Raw genomic sequence first — 19,298 nt, forward strand, 5'->3', positions numbered from 1 at the left:
AGAAGGAGAAGAAACCCTCGGGAGCTGCCAAGGAAAAGCAAGAGGACGAAGAAGAGGATCGGGACTTGGTCATGGTGATACAGATACCGTGGATGCAGCCGTACATATCATACATCATGAGGAAAGAAATACCCGATGATCCGGTTGAAGCAAGGCGAGTAATTCGACGCTCCAAAGCTTTTACGGTGGTCAAGGGAGAATTGTATAAGCGAAGTATTTCAGGCGTTTTGCAAAGGTGCGTTACACCCGAAGAAGGAAGAATAATCCTGAAGGATGTACACGAAGGAATATGTGGCCACCACGCAAGTAGTCGAGCTATCGCAGCCCAGGTTTTTCGGGCAGGAGTCTTCTGGGTGACAGCAATCGTGGACGCCAAGGACATAGTAAGAACTTGCGACGCATGTCAAAGGTTCGCCGCAAAACCTCACTCTCCAGCAAGAGCTAGCACCAATACCATTGTCTTGGCCCTTTGCTCAATGGGGACTTGATATGGTGGGTAAGTTACACAAATCCTGGCCGGGAGGAAAGGAGTACATGCTAGTAGGCGTCGATAAGTTTACAAAGTGGATAGAAGCGAAGCCGATAAATTCACCGAGATGGAGCATCCGCGATAAAATTTGTAAAAGGCCTCGTCTTCAGATTTGGAGTGCCCCACGACATCGTCACGGACAACGGCAGCAACTTCACATCCCATGAATTCAAAGATTATTGCGAAGAGGTGGGTATTAAGCTGAACTTTGCGTCGAGTTGCACATCCTCAAACCAATGGGCAAGTCGAGAAAGCCAATGGCATCATCTGCAATGGTATCAAGAAGCGCTTGTTAGGACCCTTTGGAAAAAGCTCGACATACCTGGCCGGAAGAACTACCAAGCGTGTTGTGGAGCATCCGAACAACACCAAACACAAGCAACGCGAAACTCCGTTTTCTGGTTCATGGAGCAGAGGCAGTACTACCAATCGAGATAGAGCACAACTCTCCACGTGTCGCTGAATATGATGAAGAAACGTCGAGAAGAGTGCTAGAAGACGACGTCGACGCACTTGATGAAGCTCGAGATGAAGTATTATCTCGGGTAACCAAATATCAACAGGACTTGAAGAATTACCACGATCGACGTTTGCGGCCAAGATCTTTTCAGGTGGGAGACCTAGTTCTTCGGCTCACGCAAAAAAGTCATGAAAAACTCGAGTCACCATGGCTTGGCCCTTACATTGTCACGGAAGTAATTGGAGGAGGAGCATACAGAATAAAGGACAAGAAGACAGGGGTGGAGGAGCCAAACCCCTGGACCGTGGCGCAACTTAGGCGTTTTACGCCTAGAGTCAAAATATAGTCTTTGTAAAGCTTCAATGTACTTGAAACGCCCGCGAGTTTTCAGACGCACTCTTTTCCTTTTTCGGGGCACCGAGTGGGGCCGGAGAAGGTTTTTAATGAGGCGGGCTCGCGGTGCTGCAATATAATAAAGATAGTGACAATATAACTTTTCTTCTTTATCGACATGACCAAAGTCTTCGCTCAGACGAATTTCAATATAGTTCATCGACAAAAGGAAAAACTTGCCTTGGTATTCAAATACCTCGTGAGTCAACAAAAATACAAAATAGTGCTCAATAAAAAGCTTAGGGGGCTCATATTCGCCTTAAATATATAAATGCCCTGGTTCAAAACCTCGCAAGTATACAAATATAGTAAAGAGTCACCGAAACACTCGGGGCTAAACAAACGAGAGAAATATAATGATTGCTTTACAATATAGTCATGGATTACAAAAGAAGAAATATCTACAAGAAGAAACTAACTAGTCTTGATTCAATATGTCATCAAGAGTAACCCTGTTTTCCTCGGGAGCAGCACCAAGAAAATCGGCATAATGGCCATCGGCAAAAGTCGGCATCCATCCGAAGTAGGTCCTCAATCATTTCTTCGGCTATAGGCGTAACCTTCGTGTTAATCCTGTCAACACCAACTCTCCGCCGTTTTACTTTTTGGTGAACCTTCTCGACAACACAGGTAAGGTCAAGCTTCGAGTGGCAGATTTGGAGCATGATAAGAGCAAATGCGGCGCCAGCTACTAGTTGAGCTTTGACAAAATCATGAATCTGCGAGCATCCTTGAACCTTTCCATCAATTCAGGAAGAGTTTTTGGTTGGACGTTGCGAGGAAACATGGAGTTGTAAACCATGGACAAGGTCTTGGTACGAAGTCGAGGAAATCGCGAGTTTGAGAGGCGCGATCTTGAAATCGACAATTTGGCGGGTCCTTTCCGGGGTAGCCCAAAACAAAGAACCATGGTCCAAGGAGAGATTAACAAGGAGGGTTGTCCTAGCATTCACCCTTTCTTCCTCGGCGGCAGCATCGGTAAAGGCACCTATCAAAACAAAAAGCGGAAACCTTCAAAGAAACAATAGTATGCGAGATAAAGGATATCGGCGGATGAAACGGGCATACCCGACATATCTGCACTGGCTTCATTCATTAATTCGAGCATGAAATTTTCTCGAATAGTCGCCTTTTCAGCCTCGGAAGCAGCAATTTCCTTAGCAGCTACGGCCTCGCGAGCTTGTTGAAGAGCAATTTTTTCGGCTTCAGATGACTTACGAAATTGCTCCATCATCACAAGTGTTTGCTTCTTCGCATACTGAAGTTGTTGCCGAAGTTCATCCAGTTCTTGCGACAAGGTATCGTCGACAGGAGCGGTATCACCAAAAGCTTTCCTCGCGCGGGAAGAAGAAGGCGAAACATTGGAAGGAGCAGAAGATGGAGTATAGTTATCAAATATCAACTGAAAAATAAAAAAGACAACATCAAATAACAAGCAAAGATAGAAGTCTTCATTAATCTCTTGGAATAATTACAAGGGCATTACAGTGGAGTTAAGAAAGTACGTGTCGCCAAATGACTACTTTGGCGACAGAAGCAAAAGAAACAGAAAGAAAAACAGAGGCATGCAACTAGACCTCCGGCCTCGAGGAGCTAGGAGTTGAAGCTGGCTTGATCCCCAGATACGCCAAGATCTTCTTCGTGTTGGGCTTGGCCGCCTTGATCAGCGACCTCCATCTTGACTGCTCTATCTGACTGGTGTCGCCAACCTCCATCCAATCAAGCGTCTGTTGGCTATCAGCAACCAGGGCAACAGTACTCTCGACAGCAACCTTCATATTCTCCTGACGCATCTTCAATCCCAGGTCTTCCGAAGCATTAAACATCTTGGCGAGGTTAAGGAAAGTTGCGGGTTCCTCTTTCTTCGGGAAGAAATAAGGGAACAACGCTGACAATCCTGCATTAGCATTTGCCACGCCTTCACGAATTTCGCGCCCGTGAAACTCCAGAAGAGAAAGTGCGTCAAGGAGAGGATCGTTGACAGGATTATCCAGATCAAAATCCTGGTTTGTTTGGGCTGCCACACGAGACAAGACATCAGTCAACAACCAAGAAACAGGAAGTGCAGTAAAATAAAAGGGATTGATAATATTACTCAGAGTACGTCGACTTTGCGACTTCAAACGCTTGAGGATTCCTTCGTCACGAGAAGCTTGTGCAGCTTTGTGCTCATCCAAGGCAGCTGTCGCATCCTCAAGTTTCTTCTGCAGTTCCTCGACACCAGCAGCTTTCGCCTTAGCTTCATCAGCTTCGACCTTGGCTTTGCTAGCAGCGAGTTCGGCTTTCTTGCGAGCCGCCTCACTTTGCTCAAGTTTTTGAGCCAGTGCGTCGGCGGTTTGATTCTCGAGGAGGAGGAGGCGGCGGAGTATTTTCCCGCGGAGGAGACTGGTCATGGATAGGGGAATCATCATCGCGCAGAGGAGAATCATCACGCGGAGGAGACTGCACAGGTGGCGGAGGAGGCGGAGGTGGCCTGCTTGTTGGCTTCTCACCTGGAAACACAATGTTCTCCTTCCGCCATTGCACGGTGGTTCTACGGGCTTCTCCCAGTTCTTTGATTTCCCCATCTTCACCTGCAGGGTGCTCAAGCACCAACCCCTCATACTCTCTCAACACTTCATCCACCATCACAACAGCAAAGTCGTCTTGGACCGGACGGCAATGGTAAGACCTTGTAGGTAAGAGAATGCCGACCGCCGCCTTGAAGGATAGGTTGAAAACTTTAACATGCAGCTCACAAGGACGGCTCTCAGTGAGATCATCCACGGGGGGGTAGCGAGGAGGCTCGACCACCTGGTCATCATCATCATCATTATCTACCTGCCGAGAGGAAGCCACGCTGCTTTTCCGGTGTGGTTGAGATTGCAGCGGGGCGAGGGCATTGAGCAGTGCAGGATCTACAGCCTGCCCCCGAGCCATCTGAGATGTAAGTACTTGGGTTACCATGGTTAATTGGGCTTGCATGGTGCTCATACCCTCCTCTAAGTTAGCCAGGCGGTCTGTTTCCCTTGCCTTCCTCCTCTCATGGCTTTTATCGGGGAAATCTCTTCCTTTCCGCGGGAAAGCCATACTTCCACGAACGGAGCTCTTTGTGCCTCGTGTTCGTCCGCCGTGTTCTTTGTTCCCAAGGGCGCGTGTCAGCTCATCGTTCTCTCTTTCGGGCTGGAACAACCCCGCCTCCACGTCCCTATGTGCTTTTCCAGGGCATCAATGGGAACCTTCAGATGAGCTTTCTTATAGATGCACTTCCCTGTTTCTGGATCCAACGTTCCCCCAATCCCGTAGAACCACTCCTTGCACCGTTCGATCCAACCGTGTGTCCCTAATCTGATCCCTTTCTTGGTCAGTTCCGCCTCAGCTGCCTGCCACTTAGGACGGTTAGCCACTGTATCCACCTGGACCCAGAATTTGGTGATATAGCTTCAACGCAGCATTTGCCTTATTTATTTCCGACCTTCTCAAAAATTCTTCGACTCCGTCTTTGTACTTCACGAATTCGTCCCAGTGATTTTTTACCTTCTCACTGTCCGGAGTCTTCTTTAACTTGATAAGGCGGCGCAATCTTTTCTTGTGGCTCTTGAATAGTTCGGCCATCTTCTTCTTGCCAAACTCGCGGAGGGCCTGCTCCATCTTGGCCTTTTCAGCGTCACCCCCCTCTTCGGGTACTATGTTGAAATGTGACATGAGCTTGTTCATAATGCTGTTTTTGGCTACATCATCGATATAAAGACCTTGAGCTTCTTCCTCTGCAGACAGCACTAGTCCCTTCGGCTTGTGCCATTCTCGAACGGTGATCGGGACGTGGTCCCTAACAAGCACTCTGCATTGAGCTATAAATGACTTTGCACCTTTCTCTGGAGCAATCGGTTTACCATCCTTCTCGATGTGGGTGATGTCGTGCCTAACACCGTCATCCAACTTTTTGGCCGGGCCTCGCTTCCTCGACTTTACAGAAGAAGTGCTCGATCCAGAGGGCTAAAAAAGAAATAGTTCATAGTCAGTACAATTTCATTAGTTAATGCATCTAGTCGATCAACAGCGGCTTAATTAATTTATATACCTCGGTGATAACTACAGTTCGGGAGCCATTATGATGATCTTGTTCCTCACCGGCGCCACTAGGATCTTCTTCCTCAATATCCTCCGCTCCCTCACCGGAGTCATTCAAATAAGTTGCGGTGACATCGTCACCGCCATCATCTGGAATAACGTCGTCGTCGCGATCATCTAGAGTACCGTTTGCTATGAGTTCCTCCATGAAATTTTCTTGAATTTCATCTCTGTCCATGCTTTCTACAACGACCTGCAAGCTATACATAGGAACCATCATATGATCAAATTAAGGATAATGCAGAAAACTGAAAATGGAGTTACATATGTGTAGTTCTTAACTAAGGATCGATAATATAGTGCTGAAAGCAGATACTGCAGTTACATGCATACATAGATATCGGGTTCATGTTTATTTAACCCTAATACATATCAATCACTACTACAACCACTCAACCGCGCAGACCGGGTCCTAGAGGGCGCCGACCGGGTCCTGAGCCGCGCTGGGTGTGCCCCCAAAGCCACGGAACAACAACGGGAGCATAGCTAACATGAGATCCCCGCATAATGCTCCATCCGGTCCTATACATGTTGTCTAACGCGTACATGTAACGGCGAACGTGCTGGTCCTCCGCTTCAATGCGCTGAGCTACCTCCTCCGGCAGGGCCGGCTCCCTCTGAAACGACCGTGGCCCATAAGACCTCCACCAAAGAATATCCGGGTCGACAACGGGACCCGGATTCCGCACCAAGGTGCGCGACCCGGAAGCTAAGACCTCGCAGTGCCACCCCGGCGGAGCCCAGTCCCGGACCTCCCCCATCTGCTCCATCTCCTCTAGAAGAGTCAGACCACGGCGCGGCAGCTGTCGCGGCATCGTAGCTACGAAAACAAATCATATATATATATGTACCAACGTTAACATAAATTAAAAAATAAATTCACTACTTTTATGTTAGTCGGCGCCGGCACTACCGTTTGGGGGGCGCCGGCACTACATACTCTATTTTGGGCGTGCCGGCAGGGGCGTCGGCACTACCCTATTTGGGGGGCGCCATCGCGAGCGTAGCGGTTACCGGCGCGGCGGCACTACATACTCTATTTTGGGGGCGCCGACAGGGGCGTCGGCACTACCGTATTTGGGGGGCGCCATCGCGAGCGTAGCGGTTACCGGCGCGCCGGCACTACATACTCTATTTTGGGGGCGCCGGCAGGGGCGTCGGCACTACCGTATTTGGGGGGCGCCATCGCGAGCGTAGCGGTTACCGGCGCGGCAGCCCTCATAACTATTTTTGTAACAGTAACACTAACTAAATTTCTAACTATTTTAACTAAATTTTACTAACTTTTTTTCTAAATTTCTAACTATTTTAACTAAATTTCTAACTATTGTTTTAACTAAATTTCTAACTATTTTACTAACTAATTTTACTAACTTTTTTTCTAACTATTGTTTTAACTAATTTTCTAACTAAATTTCTAACTAATTTTACTAACTTTTTTTCTAACTAAATTTCTAACTAATTGTACTAACTTTTTTTATAACTATTGTTTCTATATAATTAACCTAACAAATTAACTAATCTAACAAATAAAAAAAATAAAAAAAAGAGAAGATGGCGGCGCTTACCGCGGCGGAGGTGGGCGTGGCCGGCAGCCGGCAGGTGGCGAAGCGCGGCGGACGCGAGGAGGCGGCCGCGAGCGGTGGGCGGGCGTAAGCGACGCGGTGGCGGACGGCGCGGTGGCGGACGGCGCGGGCGACGCGGTGGCGAGCGGTGGGCGCGCGGGCGGCTCGGGCGGCGCGCGGTCGGCGGCGCGATGGCGGAGCGGTGGCGCCCGGCAGCGGCGAGACGGCGGCGGAGGCGGTGGCGCGACGACGGCAACGGCAGCGCGGGAGCGGCGGCGGCCGGCGGCGATTCGGCAGCCTGGCGGCACTGTTGCCGTCTCCGCGGGATTGATCTCCGCGGAGACGAAGTGTTTTCTTTTATACCCCCTTTGGACCCGGTCGTGTTACAAACCGGGTCCAAAAACCTTTGGACCCGGTTTGTAATACAAACCGGGACTAAAGGCCATTTTTGCTGCGTTTCGCTGCGCGCAAAAAAAGGCCTTTAGTCCCGGTTTGTAATACAAACCGGGTCCAAACCACTTTTTAAAAATTTCATTCCCGCCTTATTTCAAATGAAAAAAAGCCACCGCAATGCCACAAGTGTCCACCGCCGCCACCGCCGTGTAGTGGCCACTGTCGCCACCGCCACCGCCCAGCCACCACCGTCACCGCCATGTACGGGCCACCGCCGTGTACTGCCCACCACCGCCACCGCCATGTACTGGCCACCACCGCCACCGCCAACCCAGACCCTTCCCCGTGCCACGGGGCGCCGCCGCTTCCACGTGCCTCTCCCCACCGCCACCGCCACGCGTGACCCTTCCCCGTGCCACGGGTCGCCGCCGCTGCGACGTGCCGCGCCCGCCGTCACCGCCATGTACGGGCCACCGCCGTGTACTGCCCACCACCGCCACCGCCGTGTATCGCCACCGTCGGCACCGCCGTGTACTGCCCACCACCGCCACCGCCACCGCCTGGCCACCACCGTCACCGCCATGTACGGGCCACCGCCGTGTCTTGCCCTTCCCGTGCCACGTGTCGCCGCCGCTTCCACGTGCCTCGCCCGCCGTCACCGCCATGTTCGTGCCCCCGCCGTGTCTTGCCCGCCACCCCCACCGCCGTGTCCGGGCCCCCGTCGGCACCGCCGTGTACTGCCCACCACCGCCACCGCCACCGCCTGGCCACCACCGTCACCGCCATGTACGGGCCACCGCCGTGTACTGCCCACCACCGCCACCGCCACACGTGTCCCTTCCCCGTGCCACGTGTCGCCGCCGCTTCCACGTGCCTCGCCCGCCGCCACCGCCGTGCGGCTGTAGATCCCGCTTCCACGTGCCACGCCCGCCGCTTCCCGCGCCACCTGTCGCCGCCGCTTCCACGTGCCACGCCCCGCCGCTTCCCCGCGCCACCTGTCGCCAAACTTGCCGCGTCGCTGTGCTATAAAGCGCCGCGTGCGTGCGGAACCACACATCGCCGTCGCCTCCGTTCATTCGTCGCCGGGATGCCGCCGCGCCGTCGCGGCTCGTCCGGTTTCCGTGGCGTCCGAGCGCGGCCGAACGGTAGGTTCTACGCCGAGATGCGTGCCGGTGGCTTCGGCTCCCCCGCGGCACGTTCAACACCCCGGAGCTGGCGGCGCGCGCGTACGACGCGGCCGGATGGCGATTTCGGCGGCCACGGTGCGAAATGAACTGCCGAGACGTGGAAGCGCTAGAGGAGGCGGAGTTCCTCGCGCCGACGCCGTGCCTCGTCGGCGACGAGGACCGTCGCCGCCACCGCCAGGTGCAGCGCCGGATCGCAATCGCCGAGCACGACGAGGAGTTGATGCGCCAGTGGAGGGCGCAGTTCCCCAACGACGTCGACAACACCGCCGCGTTCTTCGCTGACCTCCGGGCACAACGCAGGTCCAACAGGCGCCATCGTCGGGCCGTCGCCGTGTTCGAGCTCGATAACCCGAATACAACTTGGGCCGACAACGACCCTCGGTGGGACGACATTTGGACCGAGACAACCTCCGACGACGAGTAGATCGACTAGACTAGTTGTTTATCTATTTTATTGTATTTTCAATAAAGTCATTGTGGCAGACGCTGATGATGAGAAAAGTTTCCCGCCAGATTACATGTGGAATTAAAGTACAGAACTCAACTGAAAATTAATTAAGATACATGGCCAGATAGTACTCGTGCCTAGCCCTATAGTACTCGTGCCTAGCTCAACTGAAAATTAATTAAGATACATGGCCAGATTCGACTGTTCGAGTCATTCAGTCATACTCGTGCCTAGCCCTATAGTACTCGCCACTGTAGTCGTGGTAGTCGCCGTCATCATCGTCGCTGGCATCGGGGTCGCGGTAGTCAAACCTCGGCGGGAGAGCACGCGTGGGCTGGGACTGAGGGTAGCGCAGGCGGGGGCCACGGTGGGCCATGACGCCCTGGAGAGTTCGGTCGCGCCACCACAGCCGACGGCCAGCCTCGTTGAAGTTCGAAGGAGGCGGGCCGCCCTCCTCGTGCCTGGCGAGCGCCCTCTCACGCCGATTGATGAAGAAGCTCTCCCAAGTCGGGCTGTAGTCGGGATGCCACTGAGGATTCCTCCGCTGCTCTGGCGTGAGCTCGAAGTAGTAGTGGTTCGTGATGGCCATCTCGCGCGCCACACCTAGAGGGACAGGAGGGACCGGTACCCCTCCGACGCTCAGCAACCAGCCGGTAGGGACGCGGTAGCCCGGCGGGCAGGGGTAGTTCGACGCGCAAAGCGCCTCCGCCTCCCGGAGGGTTAGAGATACGATGGAAGCCATGTGACCTGGTGATGAGGTTTGCAGATATGAGTCTAGATGTGATATGTAAATGGAGGCCAAGCCAACATATATATAGTGAAAAAATGGCGGGAGGACGGAGGCGGGAAGCAGTGGAAAGCGCGGGAAGAAAAATAGGCGGGAACGCAGTGGCGCCAAAAACTGTCGGTGGGATAAGGACGTGTGGGTAACCTTTAGTCCCGGCTGGTGGGTACAACCGGGACTAAAGATCCTTTTTTGTGTCATCTAACAAAACTGTCGGTGGGATAAGGACGTGTGGGTAACCTTTAGTCCCGGCTGGTGGGTACAACCGGGACTAAAGATGTCGGCAGGACTGTGTAGTGTGCTTGAGTCAAAGAAATCCCGTCCCTACATATCATTGATTTCCTTCCTAGCGTGCCTTTTCCACTTAGTCTCCCTTCATGCCGCGATTCAGGAACACCAATCGGCTTAAGGTCAGGAATAAAGTCAACACAGAATTCAATGACCTCCTCTGTTCCATAGCCCTTGGAGATGCTTCCTTCTGGCCTAGCACGGTTATGAACATATTTCTTCAAGACTCCCATGAACCTCTCGAAGGGGAACATATTGTGTAGAAACACAGGACCGAGAATGGAAATCTCATCGACCAGGTGAACGAGGAGATGTGTCATAATATTGAAGAAGGATGGTGGGAACACCAGCTCAAAACTAACGAGACATTGGACCACATCATTCTGCAACCTCGGTAGAATTTCTGGATTTATTACCTTCTGAGAAATTGCATTGAGGAATGCACATAGCTTCACAATGGGCAGTCGAACATTTTCCGGTAGAAGCCCCCTCAATGCAATCGGAAGCAACTGTGTCATTATCACGTGACAGTCATGAGACTTCAAGTTCTGGAATGTTTTCTTCTCCATATTTATTATTCCCTTTATATTGGAGGAGAAGCCAGACGGGACCTTGATACTGCTAAGATATTCAAAAAATATTTCCTTCTCTGCTTTTGTAAGAGCGTAGCTGGATAAATGACGTCCTTTAACTCTCTCATGCAGCTTTTTGGGGTCTTTCCAACGTTGCTGGTCCTCCCGTGCTTCTGGTGTATCTTTTGTCTTCCCGTACACACCCAGAAAGCCTAGCAGGTTCACGCAAAGATTCTTCGTCACGTGCATCACATCGATTGAAGAGTGGACCTCTAAGACTTCCCAATAGGGTAGATCCCAAAATATAGATTTCTTCTTCCACATGGGCGCGTGTCCGGCATCGTCATTCGGAACAGACCGTCCGCGGGACCCTTTCCAAATATTACATCTAGATCCTTGACCATACCAAATATATCAACACCATCACGATGGGGAGGCTTCCTCCGGTGATCAGCCTCACCGTTGTAATGCTTGCCTTTCTTTCTTACGGGATGGGTAAGCCTAAGAAATCGACGATGCCCCAGGTACACGACCTTCTGACCTTTTTCCAAATAATCACCTTCGAGCTCATGTAAACAGTGTGTGCATGCATTGTATCCCTTGTTTGACTGTCCTGAAATGTTACCAAGAGCAGGCCAGTCATTGATGGTTACGAAAAGCATCGCTCTTAGGTCAAATTCCTCCTGCTTGTGCTCGTCCCACACACGTACACCTGCTAGGGACCACAGCTGTAGAAGTTCTTCGACTAATGGCTTCAGGTACACATCAATGTCGTTCCCGGGTTGCTTCGGGCCTTGTATGAGCACGGCATCATAATGAACTTCCGCTTCATGCACAACCAAGGAGGAAGGTTATATATACAAAGAGTCACGGGCCGAGTGCTATGGCTGCAGCTCTGCTCTCCAAAAGGATTCATGCCATCTGTCACGAGACCAAACCGTAAGTTCCTTGCATCCTGTGCAAAGTTTGGGAACTCTCTATCCATTTTCTCCATTGGGAGCCATCAGCAGGTGCCTCAACATCACGTCTTTCTTACGGTCTTCTTTGTGCCATCGCAACAACCTAGCATGCTCTTTATTTCTGAACAAGCGTTTCAGCCGTGGTATTATAGGAGCATACCACATAACCTTGGCGGGAACCCTCTTCTGGGGCGCTCGCCCTCAACATCACCAGGGTCATCTCGTCTGATCTTATACCGCAATGCGGTGCACACCGGACATGCATCCAAATTCTCGTACTCATCACGGTAGAGGATGCGATCATTAATGCATGCATGTATCTTTTGCACATCTAATCCTAGAGGGCAGACAATCTTCTTCGCTTCGTACGTACGGGCGGGCAATTCGTTACCCCTTGGAAGCTTCCTCTTAATTATTGTCAGCAACTTTCCAAATCCTGAGTCAGTGACACCGTTCTCTGCCTTCCATTGCAACAATTCCGAGTGTCTTTGCCTAGCTTTTTATGGCCATCTTCGCAAGTTGGGTATAACAATTTGTTGTGATCTTCTATCATCTTGTCGAAGGCCAACCTTTCCTTTTCAGTTTCACATTCTCTCCTTCCATCGGCAATGGCCCGGCCAAGATCATCATCGGCAGGCTCATCTGGTGCCTCTTGATCTTCTACTTCATTGTCTTCATTGCCTTACTGCGGTATCATCGTATTCGGGGAAATTGGGATAACCGTCATCATCCTCTTCCTCTTCGTCATTGTCTTCCATCATAACCCCTCTTTCTCCGTGCTTGGTCCAACAATAGTAATGCTTGGGCATGAAACCGGATCGCGAGAAGGTGGCTGTGAATGAGACTCGAGCGAGCGTAATTTACGGTATTCTTGCAGTCCACACATGGACAATACATGAAGCCACCATGTTTGTTTGCCTCCGCCACGGCCATAAAATTATCCAGGCCCGCGATGAACTCGTCAAACCGTCGGTCAATGTACATCCATTGCCGATTCATCTGCATGATATAATTAAGCTGATCAAAACCATTACAGAACATCACGATGTATATATACACATGCATTTTATCAATTGCAGATGAAAAGGATAAAGTTGTTAACCTCGATGAAGAAGAAAAAAGCAAGTTAAGTGTGGCTTGATTTGCGTAAACTCAAGTGGCAAATCCTCTTAAGCATTTCATCGAACACCTCTTGTGCATGTGAAGAAGAGAGGAAAGCAATACACCCCTCTTGTGAAGATAGTGAAAAAATGGCTAAGTGTGGCTCACACTTGGGCAGGGGCAAGGTTATATAGCCAGAGGGGGGCCTTTGGACCCGGTTTGTCATACAAACCGGGACTAAAGGGTTCCCCACGACTGACACGGCCTGCCGCGCCCTGCGGTGGACCCTTTAGTCCCGGTTTGTATGACAAACCGGGTCCAAAGGCCGCTACAGGACAGGCGCCAGCGGGTGGGGTCGTCCTGGGCAGAAACGAACCGGGTCCAATGGGGGCATTGGACCCGGTTTGGTTCAGCAGTGGGACATTTGCTTGGGACCAAAGGCCTCTTCTGTGCATCTACCCCCGAATCTTGCTGCATGCCACGAACGGGAGGATGGAGGGTGGGCAACACACCCATGGGGACCAAATCCACACTATATATATTGTGATTACTTGAGTTTCAGAAATCCAATCCTTCCCCGTTAGTCATCTCCATAGTGCTGCTATCCAATCATGGATATTGTTGCATGCTACTATTTGCTAGCTCTTCTTCCACTTGTGTACATCATTCGATTATTCAGAGCTACTTTTGGCTCGCCCAACCATGATCTGCGGCTCCCCCCGGGCCCATGGAAGCTCCCCATCGTCGGAAGCCTCCACCACCTTCTGGGTGCCCTCCCACACCGTGCCTTACAAGACCTCTCTCGACGCCATGGGCCTCTTATGCTCCTCAAGTTCGGTGAGGTTCCAGTGATCATCGCCTCCACCGCCGAAGCCGCCAAAGAGATCATGAAGACGCACGACCACATCTTCTGCACAAGGCCACTGAGCTCATCTGCCAAGGTCCTCCTCGGGCGTGGCCAGGGGATCGCGCTTGCGCCGTACGGTGACCACTGGCGGCAGCTCCGCAAGATTTGCACCCTTGAGCTGTTGAACGCCAAGCGCATAACCTCATTCCGTCCCATCCGAGAAGAGGAGGTGATCCGGTTCATCCGGTCCGTCTCATCCGCGTCAGAGTCGGGTCCGCTTGTGAATCTGAGCAGGATGATCTCCATGTACGTGACTGACACAACGGTGCACTGCATCATGGGAGGACGGTTCAAGGAGAACGAGACCTTACTCGGTTATGTCCGTGGGGCGGTGCAGGCTGTTGGTGGCTTCACCTTACCTGACTTGTTCCCCTCGTCAAGGCTAGTACGCGTTATGAGCAGCACACTGCATAGGGCAGAGGTCTTTCGGGACTCCTTGTTAGGGTTCATGGAAGGAGTCATAGGCGATCATCCCCATAAGAGATCGTCAGAGGAAGTACAGCAGGAAGACCTGGTCAATGTTCTCTTGAGGGTCCAACGAGAAGGCAACCTTCAGTTCCCCCTCACAATGGACAACATCAAAGCTGTGATTTTCGTAAGTTATTAATAGCTCTACTCCAGTTGTATTATATATAGGCAATTTTTTTCAAGCAACCCATGGTTTCACCAACAGGAAAAAGAACACAGGATCTTTTTGCAGGGGGAAGCGAGGCACCAGCAACAACGCTACAGTGGGCAATGGCAGAGTTGATGCGAAACCCTAGCGTGATGTCTAGGGCACAAGATGAGGTAAGGAGAGCCTTCATGGGCCAAATGAAGGTGGCCGAGGAGGGTCTAGATGACCTCAGCTACTTGCGTTGTATCATCAAGGAGACCTTGCGATTGCACATTCCTGGGCCATTCCTACTACCAAGGGAGTGCCAAGAACAGTGTAATATACTCGGCTATGACGTGCCCAAAGGCACTACTGTTATCGTGAATGCTTGGGCTATCTCAAGGGATCCGGAATACTGGGACGAACCGGAGTCATTCCTACCCGATAGATTTCTGGGTAGTGCCAAAGATTTCAGAGGAAATAACTTTGAGATCATACCGTTTGGTGCCGGGAGGCGTATGTGCCCAGGGATGCAATTTGGGATCGCGAATATTGAGCTCGCTCTCGCAAGTCTTCTGTTCTATTTTGACTGGGCTCTCCCAGATGGTATTCTTCCTAGTAATCTTGACATGACAGAAGGCTTTGGAATCACCGCTAGTAAGAAGATGGATTTGTTGTTGCGTGCAACTGTCCACGTTCCGCTACCCTGATGAAACTAGTTTCCTTATCGGCAACTTTCTTACATATACAAATAAATAAATAAATAAATAAATATATATATATATATATATATATATATATATATATATATATATATATATATATATATATATATATGTTTCATATTTGTCCTTGTCAATCCATATGTGCTTTTCTTCTTCAAGTTTGGATTTCTTTTCAGTTGCAACAACTTTATTCATGTATCCATACATAAAAAAGTTGTACATGTTGCAGTTTTAATTTCGAATAAAGTACTTGTCTTGTGTTCCAAAAGGCATGTTCTTATGTTGAACCTTGGGTGTTTCGGCTATATGTGCATGTTCATAGGGACTGTTCCAGAGTCAAACCATTGTGTGGGTGCATATTCTCGGTGTAACATGAGATTATTATCATATGTGCCACATGCTACATATTTTATGTTTTTTTAGGAAAATAAATGTGAGAGTTTTCCACCGCAGATTTTAGTTTGGTACAACTAAGTAAAAGAGCCAAAGTTATGTTGCTATATTTTCTTGTGTTGAAGTACATTTTCCTTTTAGGTATCTAGGTGTTCCTCTTAACTATGTGAGATTATGCAACTTAGATTGGAGTGAGGCTGAAGAGAAAATCGAAGAGAAAAGTCATGTGTGGAAACGGAGGTAAAATTCTTATGGTAGAAGATTAGTTCTACTTAAAACTTGTCTTAGTAATGTACCTTATTTTATGGTGTCTATGTTTGAGCTTCCTAATGGTCCTGGTAAAATATTATGAAAAGTTTGTTGTGGCAACAAGAAGAGGCAGTGAAAAAGTATCTTTACTGCATGTGATTTTTTTATTCATCACTTATTGCAGATGATATATATAGTAGTAGGCCGTTTGGATGGTAATGGGAAGATCTTTGCAGTCACACCAATGGCCGTTCGAACCAATTTACAAATTCATCAGAAATTCTTCAAAGGAAAAAATATAGATTTCAACCAAATATCTAAATGTCGGTTAATTTCTACTGTAATATTTTTTGGTTGATTATCCAAAATAACAGTTTCCGATGAGATATCGGAAACACCAGTCGAGAAAAAAGTCCATCTCGGCTGCTTGCGGTGACACATGCTAAGCTTCAAGAGACACTAGTGGAGAAGGGGCCTTTGATCCCAAGCCCCTGGGAGCAAATGTCCCAATTCTCAACCAAACCGGGACCAATGGGGGGCATTGGTCCCGGTTCGTTACGCGCAGGGCGACCCCACTCGCTGGCGCCTGTCCGTTAGCGGTCTATGGTCCCGGTTTGTACTACAAACCGGGACTAGAGGGTCGGCGGCAGGCCGTGTCAGGCCTCGGAAACCTTTAGTCCCGGTTTGTACCACAGGCCCACCCTTTGGACCCGGTTTGTATTACAAACCGGGACAAAGTCCCCAATTTGGCTATATAATCTTGCCCCTGCCCAAGTGTGAGCCACACTTAGCCATTTTTTCACTTTCTTCACAAGAGGGGTGTATTGCTTTGCTCTCTTCTTCACATGCACAAGAGGTGTTCGATGAAATGCTTAAGAGGATTTGCCACTTGAGTTTACACAAATCAAGCCACACTTAACTTGCTTTTTTCTTCTCCATCGAGGTTAACAACTTTATCCTTTTCATCTGTAATTGATAAAATTCATGTGTATATATACATCGTGATGTTCTGTAATGGTTTTTGATCAGCTTAATTATATCATGCAGATGAATCGGCAATGGATGTACATTGACCGACGCTTTGACGAGTTCACTTCAGGCCTGAGTAATTTTATGGCCGTGGCTGAGGCAAACAAACATGGTGGCTTCATGTATTTTCCTTGTGTTAACTGTAAGAATATCGTAAATTACGCTCACTCGAGTACCATTCACAGCCACCTTCTGCGTGGCGGTTTCATGCCCAGTTACTATTGTTGGACCAAGCACGGAGAAAGAGGGGTTATGATAGAAGACAATGAAGAAGAGGAAGAGAATGATGATGGTTATCCCAATTTCCCTGAATACGATGACACTGCAGAAGGCAATGAAGACAATGAAGCAGAAGATCAAGAGGCACCAGATGAGCCTGCTGATGATGATCTTGGTCGGGCCATTGCTGATGCAAGGAGAGAATGTGAAACTGAAAAGGAAAGGTTAGCCTTCGACAAGATGATAGAAGATCACAACAAATTGTTATACCCAGCTTGCGAAGATGGCCATAAAAAGCTAGGCAGCACACTGGAATTGTTGCAATGGAAGGCAGAGAATGGTGTCACTGACTCAGGATTTGGAAAGTTGCTGACAATAATTAAGAGGAAGCTTCCAAGGGGTAACGAATTGCCCGCCGACGCATTTGTTTAAGAAGATTGTCTGCCCTCTAGGATTAGATGTGCAAAAGATACATGCATGCATTATTGTCTGCATCCTCTACCGCGGTGAGTACGAGAATTTGGATGCATGTCCGGTGTGCACTGCATTGCGGTATAAGATCAGACGAGATGACCCTGGTGATGTTGAGGGCGACCGCCCCAGGAAGAGGGTTCCTGCCAAGGTTATATGGTATGCTCCTATAATATCACGGCTGAAACGCTTGTTCAGAAATAAAGAGCATGCTAGGTTGTTGCGATGGCACAAAGAAGACCGTAAGAAAGACGTGATGTTGAGGCACCCTGCTGATGGATCCCAATGGAGAAAAATCGATAGAGAGTTCCCAAACTTTGCACAGGATGCAAGGAACTTAAGGTTTGGTCTAAGTACAGATGGCATGAATCCTTTTGGAGAGCAGAGTTGTAGCCATAGCACCTGGCATGTGACTCTTTGTATATATAACCTTCCTCCTTGGTTGTGCATGAAACGGAAGTTCATTATGATGCCAGTGCTCATACAAGGCCCGAAGCAACCCGGGAACGACATTGATGTGTACCTGAAGCCATTAGTCGAAGAACTTCTACAGCTGTGGTCCATAGAAGGTGTACCTGTGTGGGACGAGCACAAGCAGGAGGAATTTGACCTACGAGCGCTGCTTTTCGTAACCATCAATGACTGGCCTGCTCTTGGTAACATTTCAGGACAGTCAAACAAGGGATACCATGCACGCACTGTTTACATGAGCTCGAAGGTGATTATTTGGAAAAATGTAAGAAGGTCGTGTACCTGGGGCATCGTCAATTTCTTAGGCATACCCATCCCGTAAGAAAGAAAGGCAAGCATTACAACGGTGAGGCTGATCACCGGAGGAAGCCTCCCCATCGTGATGGTGTTGATATATTTGGTATGGTCAAGGATCTAGATGTAATATTTGGAAAGGGTCCTGGCGGACGGTCTGTTCCGAATGACGCTGCCGGACACGCGCCCATGTGGAAGAAGAAATCTATATTTTGGGATCTAGCCTATTGGGAAGTCTTAGAGGTCCGCTCTTCAATCGATGTGATGCACGTGACGAATAATCTTTGCGTGAACCTGCTAGGCTTTTTGGGCGTGTACGGGAAGACAAAAGATACTCCAGAAGCACGGGAGGACCAGCAACGTAGGAAAGACCCCAAAAAACTGCATGAGACAGATAAAGGACGTCATTACTCCAGCTACGCTCTTACAAAAGCAGAGAAGGAAATATTTTTTGAATGTCTGAGCAGTATCAAGGTCTCGTCTGGCTTCTCCTCCAATATAAAGGGAATAATAAATATGGAGAAGAAAACATTCCAGAACCTGAAGTCTCATGACTGTCACGTGATAATGACACAGTTGCTTCGGATTGCATTGAGGGGGCTTCTACCGGAAAATGTTCGACTGCCCATTGTGAAGCTATGTGCATTCCTCAATGCAATTTCTCAGAAGGTAATAAATCCAGAAATTCTACCGAGGTTGCAGAATGATGTGGTCCAATGTCTCGTTAGTTTTGAGCTGGTGTTCCCACCATCCTTCTTCTATATTATGACACATCTCCTCATTCACCTAGTCGATGAGATTTCCATTCTCGGTCCTGTGTTTCTACACAATATGTTCCCCTTCGAGAGGTTCATGGGAGTCTTAAAGAAATATGTTCATAACCGTGCTAGGCCAGAAGGAAGCATCTCCAAGGGCTATGGAATAGATGAGGTCATTGAGTTCTGTGTTGACTTTATTCCTGACCTTAAGCCGATTGGTGTTCCTGAATCGCGGCATGAAGGGAGACTAAGTGGAAAAGACATGCTAGGAAGGAAATCAATGATATGTAGGGACGGGATTTCTTTGACTCAAGCACACTACATAGTTCTACAAAGTTCCACCTTGGTGGCTTCGTATATCGGTGACCACAAGAACTTTGTACGCTCCCAGAACCCGG

At 49.4% G+C, this 19,298-nt stretch overlaps 2 protein-coding genes across 2 annotated transcripts; one reads left to right on the forward strand and one right to left on the reverse strand.

Annotated features, from left to right (window-relative positions):
* Nucleotides 1-2,838: 2,838 nt before the first annotated feature.
* On the reverse strand, nt 2,839-7,913 carry LOC127310130 (uncharacterized). Its single transcript, XM_071822379.1, has 3 exons — nt 7,855-7,913; nt 3,478-3,767; nt 2,839-3,399 (listed from the first exon to the last, which is right to left on the reverse strand). Exons 1-3 carry the CDS (start codon nt 7,911-7,913, stop codon nt 2,954-2,956), a joined length of 795 nt encoding a protein of 264 aa, XP_071678480.1. The 3' UTR covers nt 2,839-2,953.
* Nucleotides 7,914-13,430: 5,517 nt separating this feature from the next.
* Nucleotides 13,431-15,001, forward strand: LOC127309395 (desmethyl-deoxy-podophyllotoxin synthase-like). The gene is made up of 2 exons (XM_071822380.1): nt 13,431-14,291; nt 14,384-15,001. Exons 1-2 carry the CDS (start codon nt 13,611-13,613, stop codon nt 14,999-15,001), a joined length of 1,299 nt encoding a protein of 432 aa, XP_071678481.1. The 5' UTR covers nt 13,431-13,610.
* Nucleotides 15,002-19,298: the final 4,297 nt, after the last annotated feature.

This window comes from Lolium perenne, chromosome 6 (assembly GCF_019359855.2).
Source record: "Lolium perenne isolate Kyuss_39 chromosome 6, Kyuss_2.0, whole genome shotgun sequence".
NCBI lineage: Eukaryota > Viridiplantae > Streptophyta > Magnoliopsida > Poales > Poaceae > Lolium > Lolium perenne.

Excerpts from the sequence above, each read along its gene's own strand:
- LOC127310130 (XM_071822379.1), bottom strand. The coding sequence starts at position 7,913 with ATGGCGGTGACGGCGGGCGCGGCACGTCGCAGCGGCGGCGACCCGTGG. Across the intron at positions 3,768-7,854 it reads GACCCGTGGCACGGGGAAGG|TCTCCTCCGCGGGAAAATAC; the intron begins GTCACGCGTGGC and ends ATCCATGACCAG. Across the intron at positions 3,400-3,477 it reads GCAAAGTCGACGTACTCTGA|CCCAAACAAACCAGGATTTT; the intron begins GTAATATTATCA and ends CTCGTGTGGCAG.
- LOC127309395 (XM_071822380.1), top strand. The coding sequence starts at position 13,611 with ATGCTCCTCAAGTTCGGTGAGGTTCCAGTGATCATCGCCTCCACCGCC. Across the intron at positions 14,292-14,383 it reads ACATCAAAGCTGTGATTTTC|GATCTTTTTGCAGGGGGAAG; the intron begins GTAAGTTATTAA and ends AAAAGAACACAG.